This window comes from Otolemur garnettii, unplaced genomic scaffold (assembly GCF_000181295.1).
Source record: "Otolemur garnettii isolate 467f Iridium unplaced genomic scaffold, OtoGar3 scaffold00060, whole genome shotgun sequence".
In the NCBI taxonomy this organism is placed as follows: Eukaryota; Metazoa; Chordata; class Mammalia; order Primates; family Galagidae; genus Otolemur; species Otolemur garnettii.
Window position 1 is genome coordinate 3,552,089 of NW_003852455.1, and position 25,612 is coordinate 3,577,700.

At 40.4% G+C, this 25,612-nt stretch overlaps 1 protein-coding gene across 1 annotated transcript in view; it reads left to right on the plus strand.

Moving 5' to 3' along the window:
- The first annotated feature begins 24,038 nt into the window (after positions 1 to 24,038).
- The window catches only part of ATP13A4 (ATPase 13A4), a 148,279-nt gene continuing 146,705 nt past the window's right edge, over positions 24,039 to 25,612 (plus strand). Inside the window, exon 1 of the mRNA XM_012806907.1 lies at positions 24,039 to 24,392. Within this exon, the coding sequence (XP_012662361.1) occupies positions 24,330 to 24,392 (63 nt within the window). The 5' untranslated portion in view covers positions 24,039 to 24,329. The remainder of the gene's footprint in view (positions 24,393 to 25,612) is intronic.

A 25,612-nucleotide genomic window follows, 5' to 3' on the forward strand; every position in this document is an offset into this window, starting at 1 on the left:
AAAAGGAGAAAAAACATGCCTCATCATGTTCCCCTCCTTTCCCAGAGATATCCTTTGTGACTCATTGACAGGCTTTAGGCTATGCAAGATGTACCTGCAGGTTCTCAATATACATAACAGACCACTTGAGTCTGGGCCTATGTCCTGTAGTTTGTCTCAGATTAATAGACTCTTATCTTGACTCAAGCATTCCTTTTCACTGACTCTTGGTCTATTGGACAAAGCCTAACTCTTTCAGCCAATGGTCAACTGAAGAATCTTCATACTCACCTAACTAATTCATGACTTTACCTATAATTCATGTCTTCCTGAAATGTATGAAATGAAACTGTAACTCCATCATCAGTCCACTTGCTCAAGGCATCTTGGGTGTGGCTCCAGGTCAGGGCCCTCAAATTTGGCTCAGAATAAATTTCTTTAAATTATTTTTACAGAGTATGGCTTCTTTTCCATTGACATTTCCTTCCTTCCTTCCTTCCTTCCTTCCTTTCCTGGTTGTTAAAAACCTACTTTGTTCTGGGAAGCTGAGGTGGGTGGATTGCCTGAGCTTAGAAGTTCAAGACCAGCCTGAGCTAGAGCAAGACCCCATCTCTTAAAAAAATAGTCAGGCATTGTGGCAAGCACTTGTAGTCCCATGTACTTGGGAGGCTGAGTCAGGAGGATCACTTGAGCCCAAGAGTTTGAGGGTTCAATGAGCTATGGCACCATGGCACTCTATCAAGTTGACAAAGTGAGACTGTCTCAAAAAAACCACCTACAACAACAAAACTATGTTGTTTTAAATTTTTCTCTGTTCTATATATATATTTTTTACATTTTAAATAATTTTTAAACTTGAAATATTTCAAGTTCAAATATGTATATAACTTCACTCAGTAATTCTACTTTTAGAATTACTCCATGAAATTATATGCACATTTTTTTTTTTTAGGTGAGATCCTGCCTCATGCCCTCCTTCCTTCCGCCATATACCCCTCTTCTGATTCCCTCTACCCCTGAACTGGACTATAATAGTGTTTTGTTGCTCTTAGAAACATGTAATTATTTGTATATTGATTTCATTCTAGTATGGAGTACAATGGATATTTATTTTTCCATTCTTATGATCCTTTACTAAGAAGAATGTATTTCAACTCCATCCAGGTAAATGTAAAAAATGTAAAGTCTCCATTTTTAAATGGCTATACAATATTCCATGGTATACATATACCACAGTTTGTTGATCCATTCATGGATTGATGGGCACTTCCACAACTTGACAACTACAACCAAAAAATAGCTAGGTGTTGTGGCAGGTGCCTGTAGTCCTCCCAGCTACTTAGGATGCTAAGGCAAGACAATTGCTTAAGTCCAAGAATTTGAAGTTGCTGTGAGCTTTGACATCATGGCACTCTATCCGGGGTGACAGCTTGAGACTCTGCCTCAAAAAAAAATAAATAAATAAAACAGTATATGTGATTTTTGATTGGGAAAGAATATCCACCTGGCTGTCTTCCACAGGTTAGTAGAGTGGCATCATTTTAATCCGTGCATCCGGGTCCAAGATCTGGCCCTGGGCAGCCTAAGCGCCTCAGCATACAAAGAGTAAATGTTACTGTCAGTGGCATGTTGAAGTGAAACAAATTTATATAAAGGATGAATAAAGTCAAGACATTATTTTTAAAATATTTAATGAGAAGTATAAATTGTAATAGAACTAAACACTTGAATCCACATGACTAGATGTTCTCTTCCTAAAGGCAGATTTACCTGTGGCATTATCTACAATAAGTATGGCATTTAATTACCAGATAACAAAAATAGAGATTTAATGGAGAATAGGATGTTGGTGTTTGCCATCGATATAGAGCAATGCTCTTCAAAAGAAAATATAATTCAATCCACAAATAGGAATTCTGTATATAATTTTAAATTTTCTATAACCTACATTAAATAAAGAGTAAAAGAGAAGGAGCTCAAACAACTCAATAGCAAGAAAAGAAGCAACTCAAAAATGGGCAAAGGATTGAAAATATTCTTTCTTTCTTTCTTTCTTTTTTTTTTTTTAAACAGAGCCTCAAGCTGTCCCCCTGGGTAGAGTGCTGTGGCATCACAGCTCACAGCAACCTCCAACTCCTGGGCTTAAGCGAGTCTCCTGCCTCAGCCTCCCAAGTAGCTGGGACCACAGGTGCCTGCCACAATGCCTGGCTATTTTTTGGTTGCAGCCATCATTGTTGTTTGGTGGGCCCAGGCTGGATTTGAACTCGCCACCTTAGGTGTATGTGGCTGGCGCCTTAGCCATTTGAGCCACAGGTGCTGAGTCGAAAATATTATTTCTTAAAATAAAAGTTCAAATGTACAACAAGTATGTGAAAAATAAAATGAAATAAATCATCAGGATAGCTTTTATTAATAAAGTATGAGTAGAAAGTGTTGGCAAAAATGTGCAGAAAAGAGAAATCTTATGTGTTCTTGCTAGGAAATACTATGGATGTTTCTCAAAAAATTAAAAATGGAACTACCATATGATATCAAGATTCCTCTTCTGGGTAAATATCCAAAGAAAATGAAATCCGTATGTCAAAGAGCTATCTGTACTCCCACATAATTGCATCACTTTTTACAAGAGCCAAGATGTAGAATCAACCTATGTGTCTGTTAATGAATAAATTGGTAAAGAAAATGTGATATGGGCCTAACAATGGGCCTAACTATTCATCTTTATAAAAGAAGGAAATCGTGTCATTTGTGACATCATAGATGAACAGAAAGGACAATGTTCAAAGTGAAATAAGACAGACACAGTGAGACAAATATTGCATGACATCACTTATATGTAGATGCTGAGAAACCCAAATGAATAGAAGCAGAGTGGAATGGTGGTTACTACAGGCTGAAAGTGGAGGGGATTAGAGAGATCGGGGTCAAAAGTTAGAAAATTTCATTTAGGAGGAATAAGTTCAGGGGATCTATTGTGTGACATGGTGACTAGAGTTATTAACAGAGTTATTAACTAGAATGCCTTTCTTATTTTCTTACAAATTACTAAGAGTAGATATTAAATGTTTCACCATAGTGAAATAAATATAGGAGGTAATAAATGCATTAATTTGTTCAGTTTAGCCGCTCCACAATACTTACATCCATCAAAGCTCAAGGTTGTACACCATAAATATGTATAATTTAAAAAAGAATAAATAATACTTTACTATGTGACTTTCTCCAATGCAAAAATACTTTGGAAGAAATTGACATATGTGCAACATTCACAACCTATCCCTACATGGTCATAGTCTCTGCATCATTAGATATGTGTGTGTGTGTGTGTGTGTGTGTGAGTGTGTGTGTGTGTGCAATTTTAAATAGCATACTATTTTATTATTTTTTAATTTTTACATACACATGTGATTATTAGCGTTCCACTTTTTGTCTTCACAGAATTAAAAAAACTTAAAATTTAACAACAATAACAATGTTTAAGATAAGGACTAGGAACAAAAATCTCGTAAAGAATGAATGAAGATAAATACATTCAGAAAAGAAATCAGATGATAGAGGGCTGTATTTCTTTCTGCATAAACCCACTGACCCATCAAAAGATCAAAGGAGGCAATTGACTTCCCATCCTCTCTCTGTTACCCCAATACATTGCAGGACAAAAAAATGAAGAATGCTAGCAGAACTGGCCCAAGTCATTCAAAATGTAATACCTGTCTCTCAGGTTCTCAGGCTAATTTACTCAGCAATCTATTTCCCCCATCCATCCATCCTTCCTAGATAAAATTACCTGTACTCTTCTCCTTCCTCCTCTGTAAAAGGCACATATAAAAATACCCGAACTTCATTGAGATATTGGATGATGTTTTGATTCTCCCCATGTGGACGGTATATAAGAATAAACCTTCCTCTCAGTAATGTGCCTTCATTGTGAGTCGATCTTTGAGCAAACTTTCAGGAGAAAGGGCCAGTTTCTCCTCACCTCTTACAATTCTCACCAGCCAGTTCATTTGCACGCAAGTGCTGACTTCTTCAGGGACCATCCAGGAGGATAAAATTTGGTGTATATGAAAAAACTAGAGTGCGGGGTGAGCAGATTGGAGGATATCTTGACTGTTGTCTAGACCTTGAAACATCAAAAGTGACTCAAGCACGAAGGCTACCGAATGCAGATTGAATGTTAGGACGCTAGGAGGCAGAGTTGTCTCACTAAACCGAGGATATCTTCTTTTTAACCATAAACTAGTTTATATCATCGATCGATGTCTAAATCCTGATCCATCAGGGTATTTTCGAATATTTTGACAAGTTGATAAATGAAGACAAAGCTGCTGTAAATTTAAAATAGTTTGTTCCCAGTTACTGTAACAAACACATTGTATTCACATTGTGTTTTAAAAATACAACCTTTTAATTTTAGAATGATTTTAGGTTTACGGAAAAATCTTGTAGGTAGTATATAGGAGTGACCATGTTCCCCAAGCCCAGTTTTCCCTGTTGTTAACATCGTGCATTAGTGTGGCGTATTTGTCACACCTAGTAAACCAATATTGAGACATTGGTATTAACTAGTTCATAACTCAGATTTCCTTAGTTTTTACCTAATGCCCCTTTTGTGTTCCAGGATCCCATCCAAGACGCCACTTTATTTAATCATTATGTCTCCTTAGGATCAATTAGAGTGTGGTGTTTTCTCAGACTCTCCTTGCTTCAGCTGATCCCAACAGCTTTGAGGGGGGCTGGTCACATGTTTAACAGAATGTTGCTTCAATAGGGCTCTGTCTGATGTTTTCCTCTTGGTTAGACAGGGTGTGGGGGAGGAAGCCCACAAGAGGTAAAGTGTCATTTTACATGCAGCCACCAACATGACATATCAATTTTAGTACTGACCTTGATCGCCTACCCGAGCATTGTTTGTCAGTTTTCTCCCCTGTAAGTTGCCCCCTCCTCCCCCACCCCATGCTGTACTCTTTGGAAGGAAGTCCCACTAGCAGCCCACACTTAGAGAGTGGGGAGTTATGTAACCTCTTTGTACATATTTACCTATTCTCCCCATGTATTCAATCATTTATTTATATTGTTGTGGATTCATGGATATTTATTTTGTACTTTGTTTTTGCAATCATGTCTGGCCAAATTTTATATTCCTTTAAGAATAATAATAGCTACCATTTGTTGAGAGTTTATATATGGCAGTCTCTGTGCTGGGCATTCTACATACATTATCTCACTTAGTGTTAGCAGCCATCCTGGGGGAAGATATTACCACCTTAGGGCCCCATATAAAGATCCTAAAGTTTATAGAGATAATCTCCCCTGATCATACAACTGGTAAGTGGTAGAGAATGCAAGCATTGGTCTGTGAGGATTCCAAGCCTGTGAATCTCATTGCCATGACACGGCCTCCCTGCTTCACTCAAGACTAGGATGTGCTAAAAGGCTGAGTTTTGTTATGTGGCCATGGGAAGGAAGGTGAAGACTGTGGCAGCGTTAGGTCTCCACCCCAGCTTTCTGCCCTTCCATTCTCTTCATTAACTCCCTAGTAGTTTGCCCTCTCCATTTGTCAAGGATAAAATTTTAAAAAACTCAGTAAAAGTGCTTTGCAATCTTTTCAGTATAATATCATTTATAATTAGCATGTAATAAATTGGTCAAATAATACATAATTAATAATATATAATATATTTCCTAAGGAGAGAGAAAAAAATCTATAAATAATCTCAAAATAGAGAGAATAAAGAAACAATTACTCAGGTGTATGTTCTATGGTTTAGAAAGTGTACGTTTATGTGTAATTTTTTCCTATGTATGATTTTTTAAAATAAATTTTTTATTTTAGAGTAGTTTTAGACTTACAGAAAAATTGTGAAGATAGTTCAGAGAGTTACCATAGATCCCACATCTAATTTTCCTCCTAGTTAACATCTGACATAGTTACGGTATATTTATTGCAATAAACCAATATCACTACAGTTACTAAAGTTCATAATTTAGTCACATTTCCTTAGTTTTAACCTAATGTTTTCCATCTGGCTCCAGATCCTGTTCAGGATACCATGTTGCATTTAATTATCATGTCTTCTTAGGTTCTTCTTGGCTGTGATCATTTCTCAAACTCTCCTTGCTTTTGATGACTTTGACAATTTTGAGGAGTGCTGGTCAGGTATTTAATAGCATGAGCCCTTACTGGAATTGTTCTAATGTTTTTCTCATGAGTAGACCAGCTGTTTACCCTTGATGTTGACCTTAAATACTGGTTAGAGTAGGATTGGTCAGGTTTCTTCACTGCGAAGTTATCTTTTCCTGCCTTTCTATACCACAATTTTTGGAAGGAAATCACAGTGACCACTCCACACTTGGCAAATGTGTACTATCTATGTAAATAGTTGGGATTCTTCTGCAGGACAGATTTGTCTCTTCTCCCTTAAACTAATAAATAGTTTATTTATTCTATAACTTACTTTATATCAATGTGTATTCATCAATATTTATTTTATACGTTAGGTTACAATGCAGTACTACTTTTTTTATTTTTTTGCTCAAATTGTTACAACTTTGGCCATTGGGAGCTCTCCCACAGATGTATCTGTGAACCTTTGATACATCCTCATTAATTTTTTTTAGCATGTTTTTATTTTCTGGCACTAAAAGGGGCTCCAGGATTATCTTATGTGTTTGCTTCTCTAGTCTGGGAGTAAATCATATTTTTAAGGCGGCAGGGTTCCTTGGATTATAGGATGATATTAAAAGCAAAGATCTGGGTGCTAAGTTTATGAACACTTATGTACACATTTATGTACACTTTTTACTGCTTCAACAATCCTATAAAGTTATTAGTCCTATTTTGTAGATAAGAAACCTTTGCAGCCTTGCACAGTCTCTCTGACCTTGTTGTGGAACCTGGCCTCAATTTTAGATGTCAGGGGGACATCTGCTACTTTCAATAGGCTCAGAAATAATGGCTAAAGGAGAAGAGGAGTATCCAATATTGTTTGCATTTGGATGGAAAATTTTGTGTTTTCTTTCAATTTTTTCCCCTAGAGAAAGAAGCAGCCATTCTCTTGGAATCTATTATTTGCCAAAGCTCTTTGGTAGTCAAAAGAAAATGGTCGCCCTGTTTTACTGAGAACAAACCCATGGACTTGGGACCTTAGACAGTAGCTCTCCCCTGGCTTGCAAGGGATCTGTGTTTGGAGAAGCCTCTAGACAGGCATTCAACAGATCGAAGGCATATTTGATTTGGGAGAGACAAGCTGATGAGGAGGGAACAAATTAAGACCATCACTGAGATGAAACTTCCTGGAAGAAAATATCCTGGTGGAAAACAGAAAGCCTAACACACTATAGCTAAATTTCTTTCTTTTTTTTTTTTTTTTTGAGACGGAGTCTCACTCTGTTGTCCAGACTGAAGTGTTGTGCCTAGCTCACAGCAACCTCAAACTCCTGGGTTGAAGTGATCCTCCCTCCTCAGCCACCTGAGTAGCTGTGGTGGTAACACCCAGTTAATTTTTTCTATTAATGGTAGAAACAGGGTCTTGCTCTTGCTCAGGTTTGTCTTGAACTCCTGAGCTCAAGGAATCCTCCTGCTTTGGCCTCCCAGAGTGTTGGATTATAGGCAAGAGCCACCTAAATTTCCATTTCTTTTTTTTTTTTGAGACGGAATCTCAAGCCATCCCCCTGGGTAGAGTGCCATGGCATCACGCTCACAGCAGCCTCCAACTCCTGGGCTCAAGCAAGTCTCCTGCCTCCGCCTCCCAAGTAGCTGGGACTACAGGCACCCGCCACAACGCCTGGCCATTTTTTGGTTGCAGCCATCATTGTTGTTTGGCGGGCCTGGGCTGGGGATTCGAACCTGCCACCTTAGGTGTATGTGGCTGGCGCCTTAGCTGCTTGAGCCACAGGCACCGAGCCTAAATTTCCATTTTTAAGGGAAATTCAGAAAATTTGGCAGGTCCTTATGAGGATTAATTTTCTGTCACAAAGTGAGGCCCACAGGTTTCTTATTTGGATATTTTCTATACAATTAAGGTAAATTGCATTACATTTCTGACTCCTCATCTTTGGGAATGACATTAATTTATGGTTCATGGACTTCATCAGAGATTGTGCAGGGGCAGCAAGAGATTTGGGCTCTGGAAGAAATTAAAGAGAACTTAAAAAAATTATGCTGACGGGAGGAGCAAGATGGCGGCTGAGTAACAGCTTCCTTGGAACTGGGCATGGTGAAACTGGGGAGAGAGGACTCCAGGCATCTCTAGCTCTGCCTGGAAACATCCCTTTGGGGACACAGGGAGTCAGAGAGAGACTTCTGGACCCCAAGAGGAGGAAAAAAGCAGTAGAGAACTGGCAAGTGGTTGCGTGTGTTCATTCGTTCTAATCCCACTGGCAGCTGTAAGTACAGCCGCAGTGAGATTGCAAGCTGAAAAGGACTTACCTGTGAGCTGTTTTGGTTTTTTTTTTTTGACTTGGTGCTCAGCTTAACTACCTCTGGAGAACTTGGGCAAGAATGCAGAGGACTTTAAGCGTTTCTAGGGCCCCAGACTGAGTTGCTGAGCTGGACGGAGCTAATCGTGTTCAGCTGTGGGCTGCGCGGAGCCATTGTGGGAGAACTGCCTTGTCAACCTCCTCCCTCAGGGTAGCAGAGCAAGGATTGGGCAGGAGACCTTGGGCAAATAATATAGTGACTGAGCAATCTAAAGGTGGGGATTTGGACGCCTCACAGCCTTGGTCCACGGGGGCATAGAGTAAGACCAGTTTTGGCACACTGGGTAAGTGGATAGCCACTTCAGGAGTGATCCCAGTGACAGGTGCTTTCCTGGGAAAGCTTCTGCTTATCTAAAGTTAGCAGTTTAAAGTGCCTTTTAAGTGGGCTGAGGAGAGATTTAGGCTCTCCACCCTGTTGGGTTTGAGAAATCATCAAAGGCTTCCAGTCTCCATCTCATATAGCTATATCAGCATTGTGATTAACATCTCATATCCCAGAAGATCACCTGTTGCCCAGACCATATTCAGCAAGGTATATATATATACTGCTTTGTTTTGGGGTTTTGTTTGTTTGTTTGTTAATTTCAACATTTAGGTTTGTTTTGTTTGTTAATTTCAACATTTTTCATTTTTTCTTACTTTTCCTTCTTCATTTTTCTAGTTTAAATATAATTTTCCATTGTTGTCCTTTTTAACAACATTTTTGCTAGTGTTTCTACCCCTATTATTTGATTTCCCCCCCAATTTTATCCCATAAAGTTTTCTGTTTGCTTGTTTTGGTTGGATTTATAGCATTTTTGTCTTTCTTCTCTACTTGGTGAAGGTGGGGTACTGTGTCTGAACAGGCTGGCAAAGAGCTGCTGACCTCAAGGGAACCACCCAACCCACACCCCCAGAAGTTGGGGTTTTTTAAGGTTGGGTCAAAGTACCCTACTGTACACCTATAATGCTTCTGTCTCCCTCTTTCTGTGCCTCTCTTCTTTTTGTCAATATTCCCTTTTACTCACCCCCTCTCCTTTCTCTTTTTTCTTTTCTTTTTCTTTCTTCTTTTTCTTTTTTCCCTTCTTGCTCTTTAATCTTTTCATTCTTCTGGTCCTGTACCAAAAGGACTCATTGAAACCCTAGTCCGGAGGCATGGTAACTTAAAGAGCAAGAGGAAGTGAAAAGAAAATTAGGGCAAGGAAACAGATAAGAGAAAACACTCATGAGGAAGAATCAGCAGAAAAATCCTGCAACATGAAAAACCAGTCCAGAAAAATCCCCTCAAGGGACCATTAGCTAGCTACTGCAGAGGATTCCACCTATAAAGAAACATTAGAAATGATGGAAAGGGAATTTAGAATACAGATGATGAAAACAATGAAGGAAATGATGGAGACAATGAAGGAAACTGCTGATAAAGTGGAAAATAACCAAAAGGAAATCCAAAAACAGAATCAAATGAGAGATGAATGATATGAAGAATGTAGAAAGGATAGAGCAGAGCTGAAGGAACTGAAGCAGTCAATTAGGGAACTTAAAGATGCAATAGAAAGTATCAAAAACAGATGAGACGATATAGAAGAAAGAATCTCAGAGGTAGAGAACAAAGCTTTTGAGATAACTCAGATAGTTAAAGAGGCAGAAAAGAAGAGAGAGAAAGCAGAACATTCACTGACAGAATTATGAGACTTTCTGAAGCATTCAAACATATGAGTTACAGGTAACCCAGAAGGGGAAGAAGAATGCCACAGGGGAATGGAAGCCATACTTGAGAATATTATAAATGAAAATTTCCCAAATATCACCAAAGATTCTGACACATTCTTTTCAGAATGATATTGGACCCCAGGTCGCCTCAACTCTAACCAAGCTTCTCCAAGAAACATTGTGATAAACCTGTCCAAAGTCAAGACAAAAAGAAAAGATTCTTCAAGCTGCCAGTAGTAAGTGCCAGTTGACCTGCAGGATAAAATTCATCTAGGTGACTGTAGTCTTCTCTAATGAAACTTTTCAAGCAAGAAGATAATGATCATCTACCTTTAATCTACTCAAACAGAATAATAATTCCTAGCCCAGAATTCTATGTCCTGCTAAGCTAAGCTTTAAAATTGACAGAGAAATCAAATCATTTACTGATATGCAAACACTGAGGAAATTTGCCACAACAAGACCAGCTCTACAAGAAATACTTCAACCTGTTCTACACACTGACCATCACAATGGATCAACAGCAAAGCAAGAACTCAGAAATTAAAGGACAGAACCTAACTTCCATACTGATGCAAAAGATAAAACTAAGCAATGGACTCTCACAAAATAAGATGAATAGATCACTACTACACTTAGCAATTATCTCAATAAATGTTAATGGTTTGAATTCCCCACTGAAGAGGCATAGGTTGGCTGACTGGATTAAAAAACACAAGCCATCAATTTGTTGTCTGCAGGAAACACACCTAGCTTCAAAAGACAAATTAAAACTCAGAGTTAAGGGCTGGAAAACAATTTTTCAGGCAAACGGAATTCAGAAGAAAAGAGGAGTTGCAATCTTATTTTCAGATACATGTGAACTTAAAGCAACTAAAGTCAAAAAAGACAAAGATGGTCACTTTATATTGGTCAAAGGAAAAATACAACAAGAAGATGTTTCAATTCTACATATTTATGCACCCAACTTAAATGCTCCCAGATTCTTGAAACAGACCTTACTCAGTCTGAGCAATATGATATCCTATAGCACCATAATAACAGGGGATTTGAACACTCCTCTTACAAAGCTGGACAAATCCTCTTAATATAAATTAAACAAAGATATAAGGGACTTAAATGAAACCCTAGAACAACTGTGCTTGACAGACACATATAGAACACTCCATCCCAAAGATAAAGAATATACATTCTTCTCATCGCCCTATGTAACATTCTCCAAAGTTGATCATATTCTAGGGCACAAAGCAAACCTCAACAGAATCAAAAGAATTGAAATTTTACCTTGTATCTTCTCAGATCACAAGGCACTAAAGGTAAAACTCAACTACAGCAAAAATGTTCAACCCCACACAAAGGCATGGAAATTAAACAACCTTCTGTTGAATGATAGTTGGGTGCATGAATAAATAAAAGAGGAAATCATTAACTTCCTTGAGCATAACAATAATGAAGACACAAGCTACCCAAACCTGTGGGATACTGCAAAAACAGTTCTGAGAGAAAAATTTATCACTTTAGATACCTACATTCGAAAAACAGAAAGAGAGCGCTTCAGCAAACTCACAAGCCATCTTATGAAACCAGAAAAAGAAGAACACTCTAAGCCTAAACCCGGTAGAAGAAAAGAAATATCCAAAATTAAATCAGAGATCAATGAAATTGAAAACAGAATCATTCAGAAAATTAATGAAACAAGGAGTTGGTTTCTTGAAAAAAAAAAAAAAAAGATAAACCTTTGGCCAGACTCGCTAGAAGTAGAAAAGTAAAATCTCTAGTAACCTCAATCAGAAATGATAAAGGAGAAATAACAACTGATGCCACAGAGATACAAGAGATTGTCTCTGAATACTACCAGGAACTCTATGCCCAGATATTTGACAATGTGAAGGAAATGGATCAATATTTGGAATCACATGCTCTCCTTAGACTTAGCCAGGAAGAAAGAGTTCCTGAACAGACCAATTTCAAGTACTGAAATTAAAGAAACAATAAAAAAATCTTCCAACAAAAAATGCTCTGGTCCAGATGGCTTCACATCAGAGTTCTATCAAACCTTCCAGGAAGAGCTTATTGCTGCGCTGCAGAAATTATTCCAAAACATTGAGGAGGAAGAAATCTTCCCCAACACATTCTATGAAGTAAATATCACACTGATACCAAAACCAGGAAAAGACCCAACTAAAATGGAGAATTTCAGACCAATTTCACTAATGAATATAGATGCAAAAATTCTCAACAAAATCCTAGCCAATAGATTACATCTTATCATCAAAAAAGTCATACATCATGACCAAGTAGTTTTCATCCCAGGGATGCAAAGCTGGTTTAACATAAGCAAGTCCTTAAATGTTATCCACTGTATTAACAGAAGCAAAAACAAAGACCATATGATCCTCTCAATAGATGCAGAAAAAGCATTTGATAAAAATCCAGTGTCCTTTTCTAATTAGAACACTGAAGAGTATAGTCATAGGTGGCACATTTCTTAAACTGATCAAAGCTGTCTATGACAAACCCCACAGCTAATATTTTACTGAATGGAGTAAAACTGAAAGCTTTTCCTCTTAAAATTGGAACCAGACAAGGTTGTCCTCTGTCACCATTACTATTCAACATAGTGCTAGAAGTTCTAGCCAATATAATGAGGCAAGATGAGAAAATAAAGGGCATCCAAATGGAAGCAGAGGAGATCAAACTCTCCCTCTTTGCTGATGATATGATCTTATACTTAGAGAATTCCAAAGACTCAACCACAGGACTCCTAGAAGTCATCAAAAAATATAGCAATGTCTCAGGATATAAAATCACTGTCCACAAGTCAGTATCCTTTGTATATGGCAATAACAGTCAAGATGAGAGGCTAATTAAGAAATAGCAGAGGATATTAACAAATGGGAGAATATACCATGCTCAGGAGAAATCACAGAGTATCCTGGGCAGAATACAGGCCTAGTGGGTTGCAGGTGCGCTGAGTAAGGAGGCAGACCAGCTGCTGCCTGGACACGTGGCATGCTCAGGTCTGGGGCAAGTTCAAGCTGCAGACCATCTGCTCTATCATGGGGGTTAAAAAGATCAAAGCAAAGAAAAGCCTGGAGGTCCAAAATTAAGGGTAATTGCTGAGGTATTAAATTTCAGTAAGTGAAACTGATATTTAGGGCAGCAGTAAAAAGAGTAGGTTAAGAGATTAAAGGTGGGTATGTTACCTTCAGAGAACTGATGGAAATAGATCCATATGGCTTAAGGGGAAAGAATGATTTTTTTTTTTTTTTTTTGAGTCAGAGTCTCACTTTGTTGTCCTTGGTAGAGTGAAGTGGCCTCATAGCTCACAGCAACCTCAAAGTCTTGGGGTCCAGGGCTCTTCTTGCTTCAGCCTCCTGAGTAGCTGGGACTACAGGTGCCTGCCACAGTGCCACCCCACAATGCCAGGTTGGGAGAAAGAAGGCTCTTGGCCTCTTTGCTTTTAGCAACTGTACCAGTTTGTGAGTTGAGGACTTGGGCACTGATATCAATCAGTGTTATCTCTCCTACCTCCCATGATGGCAGCCTCATAGCCTGCCATTCAGCATCCCTGAACTCTGTGCTGAACAAGACTGAATGCTTTAGAATGTCATAAAGTTGGGGCGAGTAACATCAGCTGCATTACACAGAGTCAGCAACTGAGGCTCAGCAGGGAAGTGACTTGTTCAACACCATGTAGCAGGAGAGCAAGAGAGGAAGTGAATGTGTTTCCCAGCCCTATAACAAAATACTTGACCACTTAATAGAGTTTGGTATGTTAAGCTCCTGGCTGCCAGAAAACCACCAAAGAGTTCTGACTGTGAAGAGTCCTCTGCAGGGACCCTGGGAAGGGGAAGAAGAAGAAGGCTGGGACACCTCATGGATAGAGTAGGATTTACTCCCATTAGATGGGAATAAGACCACAGGATCTCTAAAGGTCCTTCTAATGGCAAGATTATCTGGCTTTTAATTTCTCTTATTTGAACAGCGAAGATTGCCCCACGTTAGACAGTGAAGCTGCCAGAGGTTGACTGTGATTCTCTCTTTCCAGTGCTCTTTGATGACCTTTCAAAGGTTCTAGAAACTCACCCCAGTTATCCCCTCTTAGGCCTTGCATGCTTATGTTAAACTACCTGTTCCAATGGTAAGTACTTCACAAAAGCTAAAGTACCCTGTAATAATAGTTTGCCCGTAATGTTTGCCATGTATTAACTCCATGCTAAGCACTTTACAGGTGTCATAATTTCATACTGAGTCCAAGAGACTTAGTAGCGGTTAAGTCATTTGTTCTAGAGCACACCCATACACATAGTATGTGATAAGAGCAACAATTATAGTCCAAACTATCGGATACTAAAGCTCACACTCTATTTTACTTTATTGAAGTTGAATTGAAATAAAATGAGCTGCACATACACCAAGTATTAAATATATCCTGGTGTATCTGTGACGCAGTCACTACGGTCCACATGATGGAAGGAAGCCCTTACTGTTAATCATTAGGCAGCAGTTTCCACCCCCTAATCCTCGTTCTTCCCTGGGATCACTAGGCCAGTGTCCATCCCCTCTTACATGATAAGCTGTCAGTGTTTCAAGATGACCAAGCTGTTAAATCCCCTGTTCCTCTAGATAAGCACTTCATGAGTGCCTGCAAATAGGACATAGTTGAACTTCTCTTATCAGCTTGTTCAGGGTCACATAGAGATTTTTTTTTTTTTTGGAAACAGAGTCTCTCTCTTGTGAGCTCAAGTAATTCACTCATCTCAGCCTCCCAGAGTGCTAGGATTACAGGTGTGAGCCACCATGCCTGGCCAAGATTTTGGCCAGGTAATTGGTTATTTGAATAATTCTTCAAGTGGCCAAATGCCACATAGATTTGGTCACAAGGCATATATCTGGGACCAGACTTGCAGGTGGCAGAATGCAGGCCTAGTGGGTTATGCCTCTCACAAAGGTGAACTAGGTGTATAGGCCAGGGTGGTAAGATCTCTGGATTTAACCAGGCCTTCTCTTAATGCTCTTGTCCTGATAGGCTGACACTCTTTAAGCAACACTTTAGTGAACTGAGTATGCTTATTTTAGGAAGATTAATAAAATAGTTGCTTTTTTGTCTTTTTCCTCATTTTATTTTGTTATTTTTTAGGGAAGAAAAACATTCTCTGGGAGGCTGAGGTGGGTGGATTGCCTGAGCTCACAAGTTTGAGACCAGCCTGAGCAAGAGCAAGACCCCGTTTTTAAAAATAGCTGGGTATTGTGGCAGGCACTTGTGGTCCCAGCTACTTGGGAGGCTGAGGCAAGGGGATCTCTTGAGCCCAAGAATTTGAGGTTGTTGTGAGCTATGATGTTATGGCACTCCACCAAGTACCACAAAAGTGAGACTTTGTCTCAAAAAAGCATTGATCAACTGATTAACTACTACTACATTTTTCTTTAAAAAACTTTCTTATAATTTGGTCCACACTGGACTGGGCATGTATACGTAATGTTGCTTGTCCTCACTGTGATATCATAGAATAAAATGTTATCTTTACTGTGTATTTCACATGGGTGTGCAAAGGAAGGGAGTGCCAGGATAGTGATGGCCCCCAAAGGCATCCTTAGGAACAGAGGTCAGGTTGGAAGCTGGAGGACCTATTTTAAAGTTGCCTTTTCATGGCAAGCACGATTTTATTTAAGTTGTTTATTTGAGGTGCTTTGGCAGGGTTGATTGAGAATTGGAGGACACCTAAAAAAATCTCAGAGAGCCCCTCAGATAACACACCAAACGGGACAGGTCCCAAGAACTAAAAGGTGCATTCGCTCTGTTATAGCACTTTCGTTTTTCCTCTAGGAAGTAACATTTCCCATCATTAATTTGCTTAGGGCATCGAAAGACATGTGTAATACACAAATAAAAGCTCTGAACTTCTTTGGTCATTAATTTCAATCTCTTCTGCCTCGACGTATCCCTGATTGATCCACTTGAGAGTCTCCTCCCATCTTACATGCTGATGAGAGGTAATCAGCATAACTCATTCTAACGTGGACTTCAGAAGAATGGTGAGCAAGGAGGCCCTCTGGAGGCCCAGCCTTGCCCCTCTCTCCGTCCCAAGCAGGGACCTGCTCCTGACTACCCCTCTGCCGCCCCAGGGGCTCTGCTGGTTCCTGGGTCATCCCAGGCCCATGACTGGTGTCCTGAGTTCAGCCTAGCCTTGTGCTATTACCATGCCACCCTTCCTGCCACTCTGATGGGAGGCAGTGTCCTGATACTGCTAATTGGGCTCTTGCCTCATTACTAAGCAGAAGGTCACTACTGTTCCCAAGTTCCTGCCTGGCAACCTGCCTTGGGCCCCAGCTTCTTCCTCGGAATAAAGATTTGCATTTCTCTTGCCAGGTTGCCACCTGGAATTGGAATGCTGCCCTAGGCCCAAGGTTTCTTTCTTTCTTTCTTTTTTTCTTTGAGGTATTGTTATTTACTGAGGTAGCTTCAAGACAGAGCGTTTGCTAATAGATCAACAGTGCTACACCAAAGGAGGACAAACAGGAAAATTCATATATTTATAATTTTCAGGGGCATTTTCTTGGTGAAGTCAAGTGCATTGGCTGACTTTGGCCTTATTCTCAGCTCTGCTCACGTGGCAGGCCCCTACCATTATGTGTGCAGGAAGGCCCTCAAGACACCACACAGAGTGGGCCCCAAGGCCTCCTTCCACAGCACCCTCTACTCAAGCAGGGACCTCCCTGATGGTAAGAAGCTCTTCCCTCAGTGGCTAGAACTCTAGGCCACTAGTTCCTAAGAGTGAGCACATGGATGTGAAAAGGAGGGAGAGGTAGGGACAGAATCAATGACTCCCATTAGAACATGCAGGAACCTGTTTCCTCCTTGGTGCTTCAGGGCTAGACTGGCTCCTATAGACCTGTATCCTTGAGCCTGGCAACAAGAAACTGGTGGTGGTGGTGGGGTGGACAGACCCACATGGATAGAATGAAGGAAAAGAAAAGAAAAAAGAAATTGATTTGGCAGCCCACAGTTTAAATAAAGAAAAAAAATTAAACAAGCCAAGCCCCTCGCTGAATTTTTTCTACGTATTGTATAAACATCCTAAGTGAAGAAAGGGGCCAGGCAGTGAGCTGTAGGACCATGCAAGTCCTTCCGCTTTGCACGGCCCACTGGAGTTTGGCCGCCAGAGGACAGACGCTTTGGAGCCAGCTTCTTGTCTGATTTCCAAGTATCACCTGCCCCGTCACTAACTTCTTACTACAAACATTTCTGTTTCTGTCTTAAGGACTATCCTTCCCTTTGGCCAACTGCTCTTCTGAGCTGCAAACAAAGATTACCGTAAGCTTTGACGGCCTGGTAGGTTCTTTTGTTAGCACCCACAATATCATCAGCATGGATTTTTACCTCTGGGTAATTGGGTGGGTCTAATACTATGTCCCAAGCCCTCTGGATGCTGCCTAAGTAATTGGATATGCCCTAATTGTGTGACATGGCCGTAGCGTTACACAATTGGTAGGTTCTGGAAACATTCTATTTAAATCAATAGTTCATAAATGAAATCCTCTTGTAAATATTCTAGAGGAACTATTTCACAATATCCTATTCTGATTCCTTTACAAAAAGTAAGTAGCCATATGGTGCTACATGAGGTCAGACAGCCTTGAGAACCCCTCTTAGAAAAAGTGCTCCACACCTCCTCCCTGGATATCACTCTGATCACCTTCCAAGGACTCCCCTTGGGAAGCTGTGCACTGACACCAGCACCTACCCTGCCCCTCAAAACATTTTTTCTGGGATGTCCCTCTATATAATTCTTGAATTTAATTGTGAGACATTGCAGGATGACAGCTCTGATGGCCATTCCACAAAAAGCGTTCCAAACTTGCTTTGAAGGGTGGACTGGGTGCTGGCATCGGTGCATAGCTTCCCAAGGGAAGTGCTTTGAAGGTAACTGTAGTGCTATTCAGTATGAGGTATGTAGCACTTTTTCTAGGATGAGTTTGCAAACTCGTATATTCATTCTACAGGAGGGCTGTAAAGTTCATGTGCAATTTCGATAGTTGTAACTTTATGGCCACCTTGTGCATATAAGACTGCAGTCCATGGTTTGAGTCAAGCTCTTATAGTTTGTCCTCTTAGAAAAATAATTATATAGTTTTCCTGGGACATTTTTTTTTTCCACCTGAGATTTGATGAGAGTAATCTAGCAATTTCTAAGGCCCAATCCATTATAATCATTTCTGATTCTTAGCAGTTATACCTTAACATGGATTGTTTTGTATATTCCGACTTTCAGGTTCAAACTCCTCAAAATTAAGTATACTGGCATGAAGTTTCTATGTAAAGACTCTCTTAGCTTTTTTTTTTTTTTTAAATAGATTGTCCTTAATGACCTGCACTTGTCATAATAGTTGCCAAGCAAGGTAAGCTTCACAGAAGGGGAGCTGCCTTACCTCCAGAGTGGTGCTTTTATTTTTGGAAAAAACAGAAAGGCAGGAGGGCTCTTGTGAATGTGGAAAAACAGACCCCCCCAAACCAGCTTGGAGAAGGTCAGAATCCTGTGCTGAATGGGGATGGTTGAGAGAAATTCTTCAGAGAAGCAGATACAGCCATCAGCTGAATCTTTTCTTCCGTAATGAATGGAGAGGCCCTGTGTTTTTGTATTAGACCCTTTAATCTTAGTGTTACTAAATGTTTTACAAACATTAATTAATTCAATTAAACTTCATGCCACTGCTTTGAGGCAGGTGATTCCTCTTTGGGAGATCACATCTTTGCTTGCTACTGTACTAGCCACAGACATATATTAGTGCCGATGAGGGTAATTAATAATAACAGTAAAACCTTGAGTTTAGATAAAAGTTTGTAACTGAAGGTATCAGGTACTTTACAAATACCAGATTAGTGTAATGAGGACTGAAGAGGAGGCCTGGGCCAGCTAATTGCCAGTGATGACGAGGCAGAAATGTTGCACCTGTTCAGGTTCCACTCCGTGCTAAGGACATGTGCCCTTGAATAGCTCTTTGTGAACTCTTCATGACTCAGTCCCTACAGCATGCAAATGGGGGCAACAGCATTACTCACCTCCCCACTTCACAGAGATTTTGCAAGGAATAATGTTTGTAATATGTTATGGAGTTCTCAGATGAAAGAAGGAAATTACTACGTGATGAAACATGATTGCCATTTATCTTCAGGCCATCTAAATGGGCCAGGCAAGTGAAGCATCACCATCCCCACAGCCCTGGTGGAGAAACTGGGACTGCTATTATTTCCATTCGACTCTGTTACAGACACTCAAAGAAGTGGAGAAGCGCTCAGAGCAACAGACATGTTCCCCGGACAGACAAGAGTGAGCTGAGATACCAGATCAGCAAAGAGGTAGCTCATCGTTTGTTCTCTCTCTTGCTTTTCCCCTTTCCTGTTCTTATTTGAAGTGGAGAATTTGAGAAGTGATGGTAGAGACAAAATCAGAGAATGACTGAAACAACTTCTCCTCTTGGGCATTTTTCTCAATTCTATTGTCATTACATGTGAATAAGGCATCGTCCCCAGAATGGGCTTGTGTGCCAGCCCCTGTGTGCCTGTGCTGTCATCTGTCAGGTGCTCTCCTTGCCCATCACTGGCTGTCTAGGCTAGCATAGAACTCCCTACCTTCACGAAGCCTTCCTGAACTGGCTGCCTGCTTGGACTTCCCCTGCCATGCTTGTGTAATTAGCATATGGAATTTATATTTTGGTGTTGGTCTTGTTTCCTAATAGACTTAACTCTTGTAGGGCATAATTCATTAAGTCTCTCCATCTATTACAGGTCTTCCTATACTTAAGTTAATCAAATGGATGTTCAATGAATGAATGGATGGAATCTATCAAGGAAGCATCAAGATTAGAATTCAGATCAACCCACATGCCCCATTCTCACCATGCTGTATCACCTTGTGAGCCGCATGCCATGTAGAATAGAAGTATTTGACAAGCAAATTTTAAAAAGAGAGACTGATTAAAAGAATAACTTTTCCCAACAATGCTCCAAAGGGAAATAGAAGATTTGCTTAGAGGGTTCAAGGAGGCTGAACAATATTACATAGGAAGGCTGAGTCACTTTTGCACCTGCGTATGCAATAGTTCCTAGATTAGAGCACAGGCTGATCAGGGAAAATAGGCATATTGATGGAGCTCAGTTTGCCTTCGATGTTGTCATCATTCATTAAGCCCGGACTCAGGGTTGGCATTCAAGACCCCTGTGTATGGCCTTGATCTATACTCCTTGCCACGCCTTGCTTCCCTCTCCCTTCTTCAGAACCCCTGCATGCAGTGCAGGCGATAGACTTACTCTGAGGAAGGCTCTGTGTGTCTCTCTCTGCTGAATCTCTTGCTTCAAATGTTCTTCCCTGTGACCTCAGTTTCTGTGTAGGTCTCAGCATCTCCACCTCTTTTTTTTTTTTAGAGACAGAGTCTCACTTTGTCACCCTTGGTAGAGTGCTGTGGTGTCACAGCTCACAGCAATCTCCAGCCCTTGGGCTTAGGTGATTTTCTTGCCTCAGCCTCCAGAGTAGTGAGGTGTCACAGCTCACAGCAACCTCCAGCTCTTGGGCTTAGGTGATTTTCTTGCCTCAGCCTCCCGAGTAGCTAGGACTACAGGTGCCTGACACAACACTGGCTATTTTTTTGTTGCAGTTTGGCTAAGACCAGGTTCGAACCCACCACCCTCAGTATATGGGACCAGCGCCCTACTCACTGAGCCACAGGCACTGCCCAGCATCTCCACCTCTTGAAGCCTTCTCTGTCTCTCTACCAGAACTTTCTGAATGCTTCCGCCCCAGAGAGGCTTTCCTGGTAACTGCAACATTCCTCAGAGCACTTTGGATGTCCCAAATAAACCTGTAGAAGCAGAGTTAGTCTAGTAATGAGGATTGTGGATGGGGAGAAATACACCCCCTAGGTCCAAATACTCTGTCACTTACTAGTTGTTTGAATTTAGCCCCCTGTGCTTCCTTATTTGCTAAGTGGAGATGACTAGAATAGACCGACTGCAGAGGCTCTTCTAAGATTTATGTGCAGTGGTGTGCACAAAATGCTTAGAATAGTGCCTCCTATACAGCAGTATTCGGTAAACATCCTCTTTGCTCTCCCTCCGAATCCGGCCCTGTTTCTGGATCCACTCATGTTTGTAGTCTGGCAGCCCTAACGGAGGGTGAGCAGTGCCTGTAAGTCATGCTGTCATAGACAACCCTGGAGGTTTTACCATTACAAGTCCTGTGGGACCTGCAGAAACGCTTTCCTTATTGTGGAGTCTTCAGTTCTACTGGACGACGTTGTAAAAAGTGATGTACCATAGACACTTGGTTTTTACAAAAGCTTTTAATGTCTTAGGGACTTACCTATTTTTTCTGTTCAATTTGACTTGAATTTTGTTTCCAGCATAACCTAGGTTGTTGGATGTGGTGAGTCCATGTGGACTTTATTCTCTAGCTACTACTCAGTTATACCCATCTTAACCCTGCAATGGTGTGTGAGTTGCCAGGTGTATTCAGGGGCCCAGCCAGAGGGAAACCAGGGCAAGTGTCACCAGGTAGAAACAGGAGCATGAAAGGCTCCAGTCTCACCTGCCCCCCAACACAGGTATAGTTCTGTCATTTGACAGACCCCTCAACCCCCTCCAGTGGAGATGAAGTTTGAAATCTTATTTTATTTTTATCTCTGCTAAATATTTAAATTGCTATCTACTAAAGCTATAAAAGTTTCAATAATTTTTTTTGAGGTATAATTTTTTGTTGATATGTAAGTCACATTCTATAAAATTTACCCTTTACTGTATACAGTTCAGTGTATTTTAATATATTCAATTCACAAAATTATGAAGCCACTAATTCTAGATCCATCCCTTCCTTCCTTCCTTCTTTTTTCCTTAGGTAGAATCTTACTCTGTTGCCCTGGGTAGAGTGCTATGGTATCCACCAACCTTAAACTCCTGGGCTCAAGTGATCGTCTTGCCTCAGCCTCCCAAGTGCCTGGGACTACAAGCATGTGCCACTACATCTGGCATAATTTTTCTATTTTTAGCAGAGACAAGGTCTACTTCTTGCTCAGGCTGATCTTGAACTCCTGGGCTCAAGCAATCCACCTGCCTTGGCCTTCTAAACTGCTGGGATTACAGGTGTGAGCCACCATGCCTGACCTATTACAAAACATTTTCAGCACCCCAGAAAGAACTCCGTACTCCTTGCATTTTGACCTTGTGATGAAAATGTTAATTTTACTTTTATGTATTTAATTAAATTATGCAAACACTATTTTGAAACAGAGGACTACATATATATGTAACTAATATTATAATGGGTTTGCTTAGCTTAGTTTTTAAATGTTTCTCTTACTTTACCCTTAGCTCAAGGTTTTACACGTACACACATGTACACACACGCTTTGGTCTGGGTCTTATTAGAGTTACTTGTGTCAGTGCAGGGGTATCAGCGCCAGCGTAGCTCAAAGGAGACTGAGCGGACTTAGTGAAGGTGAAAATAACTATTTACTGAACGCCTACTGTTTCCCAGGCATTACACCTCAAAAACAGTTTTAGGTGGTAGGTTCTAGTTTCACCGTCCTTTTGTTACACAGGAGGAAACAGAGGTGTGTGGAGTTTTATGTAATTTGTCACATCCTAATGTGGCATAACCACTGCTTGTTAAAATCCAGATTTGACCATTTGACCCCGGGCCTTCCAGCCCACATGCCCTGAACCACTATGTTCTGCCACCTGCTGTCAAGCTGGATATTTACTTTAGTAACATCAGTAGCCCTCACTGATATCAATAGCTATCTAATGTGTTTTCACAGGTATTTCATTCCATTCTCTCCACAGTCCGGCCAGATGTTACCACATAAGAAGAGCCAGTAACTATAGGCTAAGTCAGTATTTTTCAACCTTTTTTTTTTAATCTCATGGCACCCTTGAACCTATAGTTAAACTTCTGTGGCACACGTAAATTATGTTGATCAAAAAAAATAAATAAATAAAGAGTTAAAAAAAAGAAGATACTTACTGTGCTTTGAACTTCTTTCAAAAATAATTTAATTAATGATCTTTAAAACTTTTCACACACACCTGAAATCCTCTCAGGGCACACCAGAAGACACTCACTGGCTTACACGATCACACACCATGGCCCATGCGGACGAGGGGCTGGGTTCCAGGGTTTTGTTTTTATTTCCAATGCCAAGACAGAAGAGTGTTCCTTTCCAGCACACTGGGACTTTGGAAAGTTATCTTAGACTTATGCCCCAGCTCTCATAATAATAAACCTCCTTATATCCTACTTGTGTGCAGATTTGAATCCCTACATCACCCGGAGGTTGCAGACATGACTTGATTAACTTAGGCAGTCCCTACACTCAAACACTATTTATTGCATAAATGTGTGAATAAATTAAAAAAAAAAGGAATCTTTACATAAGTCGGTTGAATATTTTATTTCCAGACCTTAAGATTTGAGTCACCAATATTTTCCTGAAAAGAGATTACATAGAAGAGTTGACTATACTTTTGTTCTTTTTTAACATATTTTTTAAAAAAAGTAAACTTAATTCCACATACACATTAAGCAAAATTTGTTTGCATGCACAAGGAAATGTGATTATAAATACCCTTGGAAGGGGATTAGTGATCATTCGTACCTTTTGTAAGCAAAATAAATGAGATTACTGTTAAAAAACCTATGGATCGAGTCTTTGATTAAGCAAAGAAAATCTGCAGCTCTGTTGGCTTCTGTTCACCCCAATCCCTTAGCCCCTGTGAATGAGGCTGTGACGTGGGAGTTCTTGCCCCCACTCCCCACTTCTGAGAAGGGTCCTGCCAACTTTATATTGTCCCATTGGTTTTGCAGTCAGATGTCTGCTGCTGGCAGGCACTGGGCAGGCAATGAGTTCTTTCCTTGGAAGTTGGGCACAGCCTCCTCTGAGACAGCTGCTTAGGGAGAACTCAGTAAGCAAGGAGCTGCAGAAATCCCTCCTAGCAGAGGGTGACTGGTGGGAGGAGTTTTGTTTGCCAAGTATTGTCATTTGCTGAGAGAAGGTGTGTACTCAAGAAGGAATTTTAACCTGGAGGATTATTAACTCTTTCGGTCAGCTGGAGAGCAGCTCAGAGAGTTGGAGTTCGTCTTGGAAGTGACTGCTCCAGAAAGTCAGAGAAGTGGGCTCACTTTTTCATGGGGGACCACCTTGAGAAGGACCAGCATGCTTTGCTCAACGAAGGAGAAGAGAATGAGATGGTAAGATTCTAGCCACACTGCCCTCTTCCCATTCCCAGTCCCCAGCCTCCTACACGCAGCACACTAACACACTTCTCTGCAAATTTGACTCTGTATTATGTGAGAAAAGGTAATGTCTGAGAAATCTCTCTGTCCCATAAATGTAACCTCGGACAGCAGAAATTTGCTAGAATGAAAATATTGTATTCATTTTATCAAGAATATTTTCTTTTTAAACAAACCAGAAAGGGAGGGACGCACAATGTGACTTTATGATTCATGTTTGATCCTCATCGGCACAGGGAGGGCTGTTCAAAACGTCTAATGATTTCAGCAAATCCGTAATGTGGGGAGCAATTTATTCCCTGATAGAAGAAACAGATCAGAGGTAAAGCAGGAATGCAGTGGGGTCTTTGACCTTCTTCTCTGCTCACATGTCTTGTTCATGGAGACTCTTGAACAGAGAAGGCATAAAATATTAACAGTTATCAGCCTCCACACGTTTTGGTTCACTTCTAGCATTTTCATAGCTCCCTCGTTAAGAGATTGGTTACAGAGCACTTTCAGTAGTTCATTGTCTTCTTTATTTGAGGTGTGTTCCCATCTTGAAAACTGTAGGAAAATCAAAGATGACTCTTAGGCTCTTGCTGAATTTAAAGTCGTATGTCTCAGTTACAACGCGATCAAAAGAGAGCTAGAAATGCGTGCTTCTGGTTAATAAGGTCTTTCTGCTAATTGTGTAAGCATAGTCTTTTACGCCAGTAATGATGTAATTAAAATGTTAAAATGTGATGCTCTCCGTCTATAATAGCCTTTTATCTTCCTGGAACTCATATATAAATAACAAACCCAAAAGATATTTACTTAAAATGTTTTTTTGGCTAATTGCTTTAGCCTTCACTATTAAATTCTTTGTTCCTGAACTGGTCTTTCAAGTCTAATCTGCTTACCTGTTCCTATAGCAACAACATTTTTTGGACCTCTAAGAGTAGATCCCTTCTGCTATCAAAGTTGAAATTTTTTCTAAAGAAATAAAAGGCGTATTAATTCAGGTGGCATTCTTAACTATGTTTTTACTTTTTTTTTTTTTTTTGTTAGATAGTCTCACTCTGTCACCCTTGGTAGAGTGCTGTGCCATCATAGCTCACAGCAACCTCAAACTCTTGGGTTCGAGTGATCCATTTGCCTCAGCCTCTCAGGTAGCTGGGACTGCAGGTGCCTGCCATGTCACCCGGTTATTT